Source organism: Sebastes umbrosus, chromosome 22 (genome assembly GCF_015220745.1).
Source record: "Sebastes umbrosus isolate fSebUmb1 chromosome 22, fSebUmb1.pri, whole genome shotgun sequence".
In the NCBI taxonomy this organism is placed as follows: Eukaryota; Metazoa; Chordata; class Actinopteri; order Perciformes; family Sebastidae; genus Sebastes; species Sebastes umbrosus.
The window spans coordinates 12,440,704-12,456,144 of NC_051290.1; the positions used below are offsets into that span (position 1 = coordinate 12,440,704).

At 39.8% G+C, this 15,441-nt stretch overlaps 1 protein-coding gene across 1 annotated transcript in view; it reads right to left on the reverse strand.

Moving 5' to 3' along the window:
* Positions 1-995: 995 nt before the first annotated feature.
* vax2 (ventral anterior homeobox 2) overlaps positions 996-15,441 on the reverse strand; it is a 35,297-nt gene continuing 20,851 nt past the window's right edge. Inside the window, exon 3 of the mRNA XM_037757745.1 lies at positions 996-5,132. Coding sequence (XP_037613673.1) covers positions 4,644-5,132 — 489 coding nt within the window. The 3' untranslated portion in view covers positions 996-4,643. The remainder of the gene's footprint in view (positions 5,133-15,441) is intronic.

The following is a 15,441-nucleotide window of genomic DNA, read 5'->3' on the forward strand; positions in this document are numbered from 1 at the left end:
CTCAAGTAAAGTACAGGTTTCGTGATCAATATTACTGTAGGAACTGGAGATGTTATTTTTGGTGTTTAAATGACAGTTATATACAGATGACTATGCATTCTCTCTCTTCTTTTTGTCTACCGTTATATAGTAGTATAGTATATATCGGCTATAGCTGAAACTGTCACACAAAATTAACTGTTTTTTTGTTTTGTGCAAAAATTACAAACTACTCCAACTACAGGATCAAATCTTTTGGTTACCAAAAATATACTCTAAAGGGACATTTAGGCATCAAATTAGTACCTCACTTTTAGTTTTTGGAACTATTTGGTTGAAAGGAGATATTACTTGCATCTGGCATTTTTCAATCTTGTTCAAAATTGTGTATTTATTGTTCGGGGAAAGAAAGATTCTTCTCCGATCTCTTTATGTGCAGTCAATTAAACTTGTGGTTTCATTAGCAGTCCTGTATAAAAACACTGTACTTCCACTAATTTTTCATTCTAATAAAATTCTTGTTTTTGTCATGAAAATATGAAATTTATTTATGACAGACGTGAAGCAGAATAGCTCGGGTCATTCCACATTTGGGAAGTATGTTCTCATATTTTCATCCAATTAATGTCCCAAGGGCAGCTCAGTCAATTCAGCCTTTGTGAGCCACCGACCAAACCAAAACAGAATTAAAAGTGCAAAGTATTTAACGGCCTACGCAGAGAGACCTGGAAAGGTGAAATGTCCACTGCCTTGATGTTTGGGGAGGACAAAGGAGCCAAGGTTTTTTTTTGCAAAGGCACGCCCCAAAATCCTCGGCGTGAATAGAAAGAGCTCCGACGTGCAGATGTCAGTCATGTTTGTGGATTTTGATTACAAACAGAAACTCATATTTTTACTGAATAGTCCTCTAAAAGTGGACATTTCTTTGTGGTGGCGAAACTGTCCACAGGCATCTCAGATTTTAGTTTCCGTGGCCTTGACGCAGGCGAGAAAGTGAAGAAAACACAGGAGGCAAATTACATAGACATATATTTATATGCATATGAATAAAAATACATATACATATTGTACAATATCTCGGCCGAGCGTGAAAACAGCTCTGTCAGCCCAGAAACAGAAGTAAGCCTCTTTTAAATAAGTGCAAAATGTTAATGAGACAAAGAATTGTAAAGCATATATAAAGTCTTTTTTTCTGAATCTTCCATCGCATTTTTTGTTTTTCCTGTTAAAATCACATGGAGCGGACATGGAGATAACTTGTGCAAAGACCCATTTATATATATTCATATATAAATTTATATCTATGTACATAAGAGTTTGTTCATCATAAGTAGTAGCTGGTGCCATTAGCTTGACATTACTGCTTAAAGAAAAGAAGTTATGGCCTATGCAGGGCCTTGGCTGTGCATAAAGAAACAAAAATAAAATATTTCCACACAATCTCAAAAGGACTTTTACCCCATCAGAGGAACTCATGATGGAGTAGTGAGAAAAGGCCCTTCATGAGATGGTGGTGACCTAAACAAGTGCAAGATGTCACACAACAAAAGCAACACGTCCACTCAGCTGGGATGAGAAGAAACCTAAGAAGAAGCTAAAGAGGGGAAAATAAAAAAACAAAAAAAGGCTTTGTTTAACTGATGCAAGGCTTTACAAAGCTTCTCTATGTCCAAGACAAGTGGCATCTCCCTCAATCTTCACCTAGCCTCGCCATGACTGAGCGTACGATACAGTAACTGCAGATTTACATTACAAAACACCACCGTACAGTGACAGAACATGGAGTCAGTGCTGCTTCTCAATGTCGAGGGAAACCACAAATGTCCTGAAAATGGGATCAATTTAGAGAGTTTTTTTACAGAGTTCATGTATCTGCCATCGTGTGCAGCTCTAAATCATGCAACAAATGTTGAATATTCCAGCAAAAAATGGGGGGAAACTGACTGTGTTTTGCTTAGGACACAGCAGGAAAGCAACTTAGCTTAGACCCTCTTGTGAGTAAAGATGAGGGTTTGTGAAAAGGCCTTACACGAGAAGCAAGCCTCCTGACCTCTCAGCTCCATCTCCCTGCTTAATATTTGATGCCGCAGCGTGTGAATTATGGATGGTGCTTATAGAAAATAATACAGTGTTCGACAACAGCATAGGTGCGTCGCTGCAAAGAGCCGCGAGTGGATGACAGGGGTTCTCGGGGCCTGAACACAACAACAACAAATCACCTTCTACACAGCCGGCGCTACACGGGTGCAAAAAGGCCCGGTGAGCCGCCAGACGGGGTGTTTTCACAGGCTGAGGTCAGAACCTCTGCGTGCATTTATCTGCAGCTGGAAACATGTCTTTGCCGCAGCCTGGCCTTTACTCGTGAGCAGCTTTTTAAATTGAGAGTGTCCGTGAGAGAAAAACGTATTAAACCACACAATGAGAGCAAACCTAGACATGAATAGATACATGAGGTGAAAATGAGAAGTTATGAAAAGGGGGCGAGAGCTCATCTGACACACACAAATTGAGGGCAAACTGTTGGGAATGGCAGGTTCTCGCAGGTGAGTTTTGGTTTTCTTTGGACAACAAGAAAATCTGGCTTCATATGGAGGGAAAAATAGCACAGCTGATCCTGTTTCTCTCCTCCTTCAGCCTGGCGTGCATGAATTTGACGTCTCAAAGTGGGCTGTTTTTTTCGGATCCTGAAGAAAATTTAGGTTAATTTAAAAATATAGCTGAAGGAAAACTGTAGCTTATCTGGCTTTAATTCTGAAAAAACACCTTTCTAAGAATAAACTGACTCCAAACCCTGACTCTTACTAAAGCTGGGAGGTTATTTTGGGGGGGGGGGGAGAAACAGGAAGATGAATAAAAACCTACAAACATAAAGTGCTTTCAATGAGGGGCGAGCAGACGGGCTGCAGTCTAACAGAAGGGGCGAGCCAGTAGTCATCGTAAAACATCAGAAAGGGGGGAAACACAAATTTAAGGAAAAATCATTGAAAAGATTCACATGTGATGCTGCATCCTATGTGCACACAGTAAAAGTTTACTAACAGAGTTCTTGTGATTATTATGGATATGACCTGATGAATCGGTGCTTCTGATAGTTATGATGTTGTTGCAAATAGAGCTGTCCTCGACCGAAGAAATTCTACATCGACTAATCGATTAGTTGATTTAATCGACAGATCTGTAAAACTGAGTTTCTCCACAAAGAATCGAACTTTAAATCTGTTGAAATAAGTAATTCAGCATGAAAAAAAACATAAAAAATGAATAATCGACTAAAGAGATCTTAGACGACTAAAAGGGGGCAGCCCTAGTTGCAAACCATAAAATGGGCAACTTAAAAAATAAGAAGATTAAGTGTTTGGGGGTAAAACAGCAGCAAATTCTACAGGTTTATTGGCTCATTTTGAAGTTGCGTATTGGTCCCAACTTGGGCTGCGACTGTTAATTGATTAATCTGCCAACTATTTGTCTGTAAAAATGTTAAAAAACTGTGAAAAACTAACAATTTCTCAGAGGCCGTGGTGATTTACTGTCATATATGACAAAGAAAAACAGCAAATTATCACGTTTTTGAAGCAGAAAATGTTGAGTATTTTTCCAAAAATCATTTAACAGATTATCAAAACTGTTGCAGATTACTTTTCTGTCGATTAATCAACTAATCGCTGCAGCTCGGGTCTCAACCACGCTGATAAACAAGATGTAAAACTGACTGAAACTGACTCCTTTTGAAAAGCGGCTTTCATTTCCGGCCTACAAGTTTGGTTCTGTGGATAAAAAAAATGTCCAAAAAACTCGGCCAGATGTTTCTATCTTATTTAGTGTCTCTTAGACGTTTCCGTGAATCAAAGATTGAAAAGTTAATCTGGGTTCAAAGGTCATGACCTTGCTTCAGTGATTGGAGGACACCTCCAAAGCTTAATATCCATAAATGCTTTGGCAGACTCTGACCAGCTATTCTCCTCATGTTCTTTTATATTAAACTATCGGATCTAGATATGTGATTTTTGCACCGTTTGTCCAGATCCTACCACATATTATTTCATACACAAACACAACCAAATAAAGAATTTACAAAAGCTACTGCTGGACACCAAACAGACTGATATTAAATGCTACGATTCTTTTTTTTTTTTCTTCCGTGTTTCTTCCATATCGTGATAGCACATTAACTAAAATCAAACATGGCCACTTATGTACTGAAATGTGTACAAACTGCTCTCTTTGAAACACCACTCCTCTCATTCAGACTCTGATTCAGTCTGAACTATCCACGTCAAGTATGTTTTTTTTTTCCTGAACAGTAAATGAAGGCCTGTATAGAGAGAAAACCACACACACAAACGCACTGGACAAAAGAGTGAAGAGTCACTTGAAACCACTGCGAAGAGAGCGGTGATAAAAACATCTGTCTGTCAGGGTTCACGCAACATACACACACACAGCATTTCTGCAAAAATTCACAACTTTTTTTTTTGTTTTTTTTATGTGTCTCCGTCACATCGCGTCCTTTTTCACCATTTTGTGTCCCAACAGTGCTGTGGCACAAAATGGCGCCACGAGGGACCTTTTTTCACATTTCTCATGATCCAGTGTCAACGAACGACTGAGGAGAAACGCTCTTACAAAGACCAGTCCCCTGGCGTCCTAAAAGAGGGACACGTTACTTAAGAAACCGTCTTCTTCCCTCCCAGATCCGTCTCCTTCCTGTCCAGCCGCATGTACGGCTCAAAAGCCGAAGAACCGCAACCGTAGGTGGACGTCAGTTCGTGATGAGCGCCCCCAAGCAGCGGCATGGAGAAGCAGAGGGAGTGCGGCGGCGGGACGCCCAGCCGCGGTGACGGCGGGGTGCCGCCCAGCGACGGCAGCGACAGCCCGAAAGTCCCCCCAGATAGGGAGTTGGGAGGGGTGTTGCTGCTGATCCCCGGAGAGGTGGAGGAGCCGCCCGGGCTGCTCAGCAGGGAGCCGTTGGGGTGCGGCGGGGGACCCAGGAGGGAGTTGTGTGGGACGGGGCCCGACAGGAGGCGACCCTGCTCCAGGAGGCGCAGGATGTTGCAGGTGGCCAACGACTCGTTGGAGGAGGAGGAGCGTTTGTCTGAATCCTTGGTGGTGTCCTTCTTCTGTTTGGTCCGGCGGTTTTGGAACCACACCTTGACCTGCAACAACCAGCAGGAAAGATTCACATTATCGTTTTGTCCCAAACACACACTGGAGTCAGCAAAATCAGAAATGAAAAGGCTCGAAAACTTTACAAAGGCTTGTCATCACAACACTGATTCAAAAGAAGAAGTTTCATATGTTCTTTACGTCATAAAAATAACTAAATCCTTCTGATTATATGTACATTTTAAAGTTATTTTGTGTTCGTATTGTACCACAAAGCTTCTGCTACCAGAGGTGTGGACCTAAGGCATATGACTTGAGTCACAAATTTGATGACTTTAGACTCGAGTCGACTTGAGAAAGTCAAAAAAGACTTGCAACTCGACTTGGAGTTTAACACTAGTGATTAAGACCAGTGAAAATGATTGACAGACGCATATGACAATACATTTGATGAAGATTACATTATGACTTGTTTAGGACTCAAAACTCAAAGTTAAGGACTTGGGACTTGACCTGGGACTTGTCAGTCTTGACTTGGGACTTGAGTGCAAAGACTTGAGACTTGCAAAACAATGACTTGGTCCCACCTCTATCTTCTGATAAAAGTGATTCATAACTCGTGAATTATTCACATCGTTTTCTTCCTTTTAACGTGATAACGTGTCGCAGATCACTGAAGTTTCACTAACTAACACTAACTCATCCTGACATTATCCTCTTCCTTTACATGCCTAAAAGTTGATAGTTTGCACAGGCTGAACACACGTGTAGCTGACTTCTTTGTGACCTTTGCTTGATGCATATCTATGCTCCGTGAGCTCACGGTTTGCGAGCGGTGAGAGCACGCAACACCTTCGCAGTAAACCGGTCATACACGCATAAATCCGTGCCGAACAAGCAGAGATGCTGTAATCCCCCGGGACCAGCCGTTGGATCAACTCTGTTGTTCTCTGCACATTTGATCATGGTTGGTCCCATGCACTTTACCTCCTCTCACACTTCCAAGACTAGAAATGTACATGTGGGGACAGGCAGTGACATGAGAGCTATAAAGCAGGGTGAGAATATTGTCAGTCACGATAGAGACACTGAAAATAGAAAGATATGTGCGCAGAAGTCTAAATATTCCCTCAGAAAATGGAAAATAAAAGTATGCAAATGCACCACAAATCAAGCTTTTCTGGCTCTACAGGAAAAAGAAAGTGAAGGTGTAAAACAGAAAAAGTCAGCATCTGCACTATCATCATCTTTCACGGCAGCAAACTTCAAACTTGGGACTTGACTCCAGACTTGTCAGTCTTTACTTGGAACCTGGCTTGGGACTTGTCAGTCTTAACTTGGGACTTGACTCTGGCCTTGTCAGTGTTTACTTGGGACTTGACAGGGGACTTGTCAGTGTTGATTTGGGACTTGACTTGGGCCTTGTCAATCTTAACTTGGGACTTGACTCAGGACTTGTCAGTGTTTACTTGGGACTTGACAGGGGACTTGTATGTGTTTACTTGGGACTTAACTCTGGACTTGTCAGTGTTGATTTGGGACTTGACTTGGGACTTGTCATGTGTTGAGTGGACTTGTCAGTCTTTACTTGTGACTTGACTAGGGACTTGTCAGTCTTGACTTGGGATGTGTCTGTCTTGACTTGGGACTTGACTTGAGACTTGACTTGGGACTTAACATGGGACTTGACTTGGGACTTAACATGGGACTTGACTTGGGACTTGCCTATCTTGACTTCAGGCTTGACTTAGGACTCGTCAGTCTTGACTTAGGACTCATCAGTCTTGACTTAGGACTCGTCAGTCTTGACTTGGGACTTGACTCTAGACTTGTCAGTCTTGATTTGGGACTTGACTTGGGACTTATCTGGGGACTTGTCAGTCTTAACTCTGTACTTGTCTTGGGACAGGCAGTCTTGATAGAGACACTGAAAATAAAAAGATATTTGTGCAAAAGTCTAAATATAGCCTCAGAAAATGGAGAACAAAAGTATGCAAATGCACCACAAATCAAGCTTTTGTGGCTCTAGAGGAAAAAGAAAGTGAAGATGTAAAACAAAAAAAAGTCGTCATCTGCACCATCGTCTTCTCTCACGGCAGCAAACTTCAGAGTTTCACTACACCAGCCGTCACGCCACTTGCAGCAGATTGAGCAAAGCTCGGTGAACTCTGCCTGTCCCTGTTCGCCGTGTTTAATTGATGGGAGTGCAGCGCAGCTTTAATGTATAGCGTGTGGAAATGTCGGGGCTTGGTGGGATGTTGATTGGAGGGCACGCCGGGGTCAGAGGAGATCGCTGCACGGAGAGCAGCCTCAGAGACGAATCATACACATGAAAAATGTATATCATCCTGACCGAGTTTCACTACAGCACCGCTCGCTGTGTGTCATGCAGGGTGGTGGTTAGTGTTTTCATCTTGCTGTCATATGGGGAGCATTTCAATGAAATATTGGTACCGTCTTGTTATGATACAAGGTTACAATTTGATGATAAAAATTTAAACATGTACAAAACTTCTGGGAAAATCTTGTTTTTCACCTTAAGAATTCATTTTACAGCCAATCTTTCATTTCTTCCGACTATATTTTTCTGGATTACTATAAGATTAACCCATTTGTGCCCAAAGACTATATTTAGTATGATAAGGAAAAATGACACAACATTTGTTCTGATTGGTCTAAAGTCTTGAAATTTGGTACAGACATACTTTGGGTACGTATCTAACAGTACAACTTTGAAATTATTAGCTCATATGAAAAAGCTCACTTTTATTAATAGTCAAAATCAGGATTTTTTTTTTAAAAATGAGAAAAAACAATATTGTTTATTAAAGGTTTTCCATATGAAATATTTTTAACACAGCATATGTGTGCATATCTTTGACATTCAACTTGTTATGTGTTCATAGATACCAAATACTTGATTGTGCTCCTTGTATTTTCTTAGACAAAGACATTTTCTTATCGTGCTATATTTAGTATATTGCAACAGTAGTGCCATGTACCCAAGACTTGATGATAATATGATTTATGATAAGAAAAACTCACTTTTCAGCCAAACAGTTTCACTGATTTTGAAAATTTCTTTATAACACTTCCACCAAAGGAAATTAAAATTTCAGTTGCGGGCACAAATGGGTTAAAAAGGGACTGTGTGATAAGTTGGTCGGTGTAATTGATTGTTTTTCTTAGGAAACGACTCAAACCGATTAATCGATAATCAAAATTATTGACGATTAGTTGACGATTAATCGATTAATTATTGCAGCTGTAATGTCTACGATGTCTTGATTTGTTCCACCAACAGCCCAAAACTCAAACATGATCAAATTAGAATGATAGAAAACCGAGAAATGAAGCAAATCCATCCCATTGAGTAGCAGGAATGAATCTATGAATTTGGGGAATTTTGTGTCAAAAATGACATTAATATGACGTATTATCTTCTGAGCACATCTAAAAACTTAGACGTTTTGTTGTTGTGTTGATTCAAGTGTGGAGAAGTTGATCAAAAGACCATTTTCTTTCCGTTAGAACCAGAGTTTGCATAATCAAAATCTTTCAATCCGTCAATGAAGACAACATTTAAGCAAAACGATTGCTTGAAAAGATTTATGTTGTAAAGCACAAAGTATGTTTGTGTAGATAGAAATCAGCGGAACAAACAAACATGTTTATCCGTCCTGTATTTTCTACTCATCCTCTTCTACATTACAACACTACATTGAAAGTTATTTCTGCACACGGCAGACTGTCCGTCAGCCTCATCGCGATTCTTCGTAGAACTCCAGTAATCTAATCCCTGATACGTGGGGATTGGAAGCAGACGACTTAACGGGAAACTCCTGTAACAGCAGAAATGCGTAAGCCTGTGAAGGGTCGGTGGCTTGATTCAATTAAAAGTTTCATAATCATTTGTTGGCTGCACAACAGCCAGACGACACACGTAGATTCCACGAATAAAGCCATGAAGATACAACGCAAACACAGCAGGACTGTGTGAGCACACACACACTCACAGAGGTCACATGAGGCCTGAACATGCGACAGTCTCTCTCACACACACACACACACACTTGCAGTGAGCGAACCTCTCACATGACCCCAATAATCAGTGAGACCCACTGCTCTGTCAGTGGACCTTTGGGTGTCGAGAACCTCGTCACTGTGCAGGTGTAAAACAACGATCTGGAGTTGATGTCAGAACGATTTTAAGGTTTTCACAGACGTTACAGAGTTCAAATAGCGCCTTAACTTCAGAGGATCATCAAACACACTGAGTTGGCACTTAAAGTTTCATCTCAACCTGCTCTTAAGTTAGGGTCAGACCACTACAACAAAACATTGACTAAATCACTGGTATGTAAACCAAGTAAAATAAGCATGAATGGCAATTACAGCATGGTTAGGGAAAGACGACAGATATGGCAAATAAACTGTGGTTATGATATGGTTCAACCCGATTTCACAGGAAAGTGTATATATATCGAGACATTACAAGGACATTTCGCTTGTCATGAGGACGCACTTTTTCGCTTTTTACGTCATTTTCTTTTGGTGTCATTTGTATGCCATGCAACAAAACTATAGTAACGTCCGCAGTTAAGTTTAGGCAACAACAACATTCAGTGAGGTTTAGGAAAAACATCATGGTTGGGCTTAAAATAAGTACGTAAACCAAGTAAAATATGTATGTGAACTAAGTAAATTATGAATGTAAAGTAAGTAAAATATGTATGTAAACTAAGTAAATTATGAATGTAAAGTAGGTATGTAAACTAATTAAAATATGTATGTAAACTAAGTAAAATATGAATGTAAAGTAAGTATGTAAACTAAGTAAACACGTCACAAATGTCACTAAAAAACGCGTCACAAGCGTCGTTTTTTTGTGCGACCAGGCTGTATGGCTAGTGTTAAGCAACTAAAACACTTGTTTAAGGTAGGAAAAGTTTGTGGTTACAGATTAAAAAAGACAAATATTGACTACAGGTGTGTAACTGGATTCAAACTCTGGTTTCCTGCATGAAAGTCAGATGTACTTTCAGCCTCGCTACATAAGGGGAAGTATTTCCTGCACTGGCATCGGATGCTGCCCAGTGATTCCTCTATTCTCTTCTAGTCTGTAGCGTGTCACCTAGGCACCTTCATGCAGCTGGCACGAGTTTATCTTGTAAATGATGAGGAGCTTGCCTAACTGGGTGGCATAAGTTATAAGCCAAACATAGCTGTTGATTGTGTGGAGGTGATCAGGCTGTAACTATAGTATCACTGCACTCTAAAGGCTCAACGGGCAGCGGGTGCAAGTGAGATCATAGTTTCAACGACTGACCACGACACAAATAATGGGATCGGAGAGGATCCAGCAGCTCAGAGAGGAATAATGACGCCAGCAAGTCTTACTGTAAAGACCCAAAAGAAGCACAGAGGGGGGGATAGTGGAGATGGAGATAAGATAGAGGGAGGGAGGGATAAGCAGCAGAAATCTTCTACATTTCTTCCTCGTTAGCTCACAAACCGCCTCTCTAAAATCTCTCTCTTCATTTTACTCATGCGCCACCGCCTGCCAAACACCCACATCCCTTTAAAGGCTTTCACTACCGATGAAACTCCCAACCAATCCCTCTGCTTTATCCCAGCACTGTGGGTGTGTCTCCGTCTTCTGTTCACTCCACAGTCCTCCTATCCATCGGCGGGGGGAAAAGGGGAAAAAAAAAAAGCTCTCTGGTGTTTTACTGGGATTTTATTAGAGGGGGAAAATGATGAGAAGAGAAGAAAGCAAAGCTGCCTTTGGTACATCTACACTATTGGATGTAAATCCTTTTTAATGGGATCCAGGGTTCAGAGCTGGGGCAGAGATTACCGAGGGAGATCTGGATCTGGCGTGACCTGCATCTGCCCCGGCCGCGCCCTCTGCACCCCACCCTGTTGCACTCTGGCCTACCGGGGCGAGGCCGGGGCGATGAGTCGAGGTCGGCAAACCCAAGACTGGTGGAAGTATTCACATTATTAACCATGTTATTGTGTTTTTAGGTCAAGCACATCTTGAACAGTGATTGTCCTCTTGTCTTTTTGTTAAATGTTGATTAATTCGATGTTGATTTAATGACAAGAAAACGCTGCCATTTAAGGAAAAGTCTGATGTTATTCTGTATTTTCCGTACGGTACCAACCTGACTACCCTGCCCTGTGCTCAGTGATTACTACTGAAGACGTAAATCTTTACAAATACCTCACAGATATATGGTTTCTTCTTTTTTCTTTCTTTTTTTTCAGTTGATTAGACTGTTTTCAGCCTATTGAATAGGAGTTATCGGTCGCTATAAGCCCCATAACTATAGGTCAATAGGAGCCTACTAAACCCAACAGTAGGTTTTTATCATCTATTCACATGGTAGATCGCTGAAAGAAGAAATAAAAGAACACTATAGCGACCTCTAGCGACCACAAAAACACAGTGTTTTTCCCTACATAGTTTTGTTGCCTAAACCTAAAGAAGCCTTTTTGTTTGTGTTCAAAACAAACGTTTCATTCAGTTTTACGTGTTAGAATGTGTTGCTTTTAAGTTTCGCTTTCACTTTTATAGCGTAGCAGGTTTAGTAGGCGCTTACTGACCCACATGGTTATAGCGACCGATAACGCCTATTTAATGGCCTGATAACAGTCGAAGCAGGGTTATTAAGGCTCAGTAATTCACTAAATCAGCTGGGCACTGTAGTTTTTAGCAAACATCATTCAAACAGGAGTAAATAGTGCATTTGTTTGGGACTATTTTCGCTTGCAGATGAATACACATTTGGTGCTCAAGTGAGTAATTACAACAGCAGAACAGTGTATGTAAGACTGACTGAAATAAACTACAGTGCCCACGTTTACTGTAATGAAGGAACATGTCACCCAGTGCAACAGTGTGACACATAGATGTGTTTTTAATTGTTTTTGAACCACTGAGAGGAATAAGATATATTAAGCTTTGGCTTAGTAGTCGGAACAATTCATTTTTGGTTTTGATCTTTTTATGGAACATTTTGACAATGAGAAGAATTATATGTTATCGCCAGCCGTGTCATTTAAGACAGCTGCAGATTTAGTTAATTTCTATGTGTAAATTGCATCTGAAAGAGAAGACTGTGAGTGATTATGTATGGAAAATCGTTAAATTACATTTTTATGATTTGCAAAGCAGCAGGGGGAGTGGGTTGACAGATTTTTTTTGTAACACAAAAAGTGGTTTATATATTGTATGTGTATATTAACAAGAGGAGAGCAGGAATATAATGTAAATGTTTTATGAGTTTGTTGCAATCAATGTGATGTACTATCGTTTTAGAATTAAATTTAAGACATCTTGTTTTAGCCCCTTTACAGCAATTCCCCCGTACTACCAGGTCAGCTGCCACATTTAAAAAAACGACTGTATTGACTGATATTTTTATATTTTTTTATATTAACACTTAGTAACTGTGCTGCCTATGGAAATAAAGTTGACTTACTTAATTATATACTTCATTGTAATCTGATGATTACAGGAAAAGGTAGGAGTTCTGCTTGTGGGTATTTGTATGTGTCAATATGATTATTATAGTATGTTGAGAAAAGACAAAAATATAAAAAAATTTAAGAAAATGTTAAAGGTTTTAACATTTTTATGTAGAGAAATATTATTTAAAATTAAATTTTTTTATAAAAAAAATAAAAGTATGGCTTCTCCTGAAAAAAAAAAAGATTATGATTGTGAATTAATCATTTAAAAAAATTTGGCGAGTCCAAAATTAATGTTTTGTTTACATCTGTGGAAGATATCTGATGTTTGGTTCATACTTCTAACAAGGCTTGTGAGCCAATAGTAAAACAACGTTGGTATCACGTGGTATCTCTGGGTCGTCAGTTAGCGTGGAAAAAAACGGATAAATGGCTGAGATTGACGGTAAGAGCCTGGCAACGACTTGTTGTGAAGTGAAAGCAATGAAACGGGGGAGGTAAAATGCGACATCCAGTGGCTGAATGTTATCAATAACACCTTTAAACAATTGCCTCTTTGTGTAACTGTAGACATGCATATAAAAACCTCACGCTTCCACAACAAAATCTTTCATCTAATCTGATTGATTTCAACTGGAAATACAAATCAAGGAAGCAAGAAGCAGCAACTGTAAAGCAAGAGAGAGGTGGGACGTCACTGATGAACGAGGACAACAACAACAACAACAACAAGGTAGGGGATAAAAACGAGAGGACGGGTGTAAGTGTAAGCAGGGCGGGGTAAACTGAAGGTCAGCGAGAGATGATCAGGCCACCATGCGTGAATACACAGAGGTCAGCCAATCAGAAGCCTGCGCTGTGAATCTAGACAGCTGCAAAGAGAGCGGCAGGCGAACTGGGCTAGAGGTAGAAAGGTTAAGCCAGATCAAGACCCAACAGACAGATCAACTGGGCATCCATATGTGTCCATACAATAAATCAGCTAAGCTCTGCCCCCCAACATGTTAAAGTTGGACTAAAGATGATTTGTTTAGATGTATATCTATAATTCTATCTCCTGTATATTTATCACTCTGTTTTTAATCACTTTACTGCGATGCAATAAAGCTGAACTGATCTAAGCTACGACGATGGAGAGCATTAACTAAAAACATCTCATCAACACTCTCCTGCCCGGCCGTATAATGCCGATAATGCAGAGTGAAATGCAGGATTGCGACCGTAAAGTCTTTAAGAAGGACACTTTGGTGGCAGTCTTTCACACTTTCTATGACCCCTCCAGCAGCCCGGTGCTCCCGCTGTGACCTCGTTCAGACCCTCTGATCCCAGGCATGTGATGAGCCGCGGCACACAATGAAAACTCTTTACCATGGAGCGGACCAGCGGCTATTCAACCGTACGTAACAAACCAGCGGATACTCAACTATATGTAATGTAAAGCACCAATGGAAACCAGTGTGCGTTCAGCTGTACTGTGTGTGACGGACCAGTGGTCGCCATTATTGAAGAAACCAAAAAGTAATGGGCTGAACCAATGACTTACTCAATTGTGTGTGATGGATCAAACACATCAGTCTTTTTAAACATTATATAATGACACCAGCACCAATTATTTACAATAAAATGATTGTCTTTTAACTTAAACTGTATCCCCTAGTGGATCTCTAAATGCACCAGACACCTCTGTTTAAAGTATTTTCATGTTTATGCTGATGTTTTATTTATCTTGTTCGAGTATTTTTTGATATGTCCATGCATTTGTTGTATTATTTTGTCTAGCCCAAGCACACATCAAGATAAATTTCAATACATTTTTCAGTGACATAGTAATACATTTATTTAAACTTGAATCTTAATGAAAACTGGCGACTGTTTCTGTAAATTTAACTTTTTCTTTTCATGTTAACAGAGCCATTTGACGGATCATTAACCTCACAGAAAAGTTTAATTATTAATTTAAGATAATGTTGTTGGATAATTTAATGTAAGAGACCGTGTAAAATATTAGACAGACAAATATTTATTTATTTATTTATTTATTGCCTTCTATAATGAAAACTGGCAACTGTTTTGTTACATTAAAGTTTTACTTTTAGAGCCATTTGACAGATAAATGATTAAAACAAATAGGCCCGTTAACCCTAAAGAAAATGTGTTTAGAAATAAACTAAAACAGTTAGTTATTCGTTTCTTATTCTATTTTGGTAAAAATACAAATCGGGATGCAAGTTGTATAAGTTGTGTAAGCATATGCACTGAAACGGATGTCTATCTCAAGCTAAATATGGGCCAACATTGTTTTAATTAAAACATTTCCTGCGTTATTTATTTATATGATCAAGTCTCTCGGTCAATCAGTGTCTTTTTCACACCAGAAGAGGGTTGTTTGACCACTCAGAGCCAACATCCGTGCAAAACAAAGGATGAAGAAAAGATTAGACACTAGTGATGGTGTTCTAGACAGCTTAACGATAGTCTAGCCACATTTGGGACTAGCGCTATCCATTGCATCAACATAATTAATTCAGTTTTGTCTTGTATTGCAAATTTTCGCAACGAACAGAATAATAAAACGCATCAGACTCAGTGTGCAAGGTTTTTGTGCCTAACGTTTTTTTTTATTGGATGACGGATAATAAAAAAAACTCAAAATACAGACTTGTGTGCGAAGACCTTACATATGAAGGGAGACGGTGCATTTCCTTTCTGTGCTACTAAACTTGGGAATAGTTTACCTTCAATTCAGTTGACATTTTTAAAAACATTGCACGCTTTTCTTAAGTTATGCTCTATTGTTCTGTGATTTTTTTCTTTTTTTGTTAATTATATTCTTTTGTTCTTGTTTTTGTTACAACCGTGCAGGGCCGGCTCGAGCCCTTT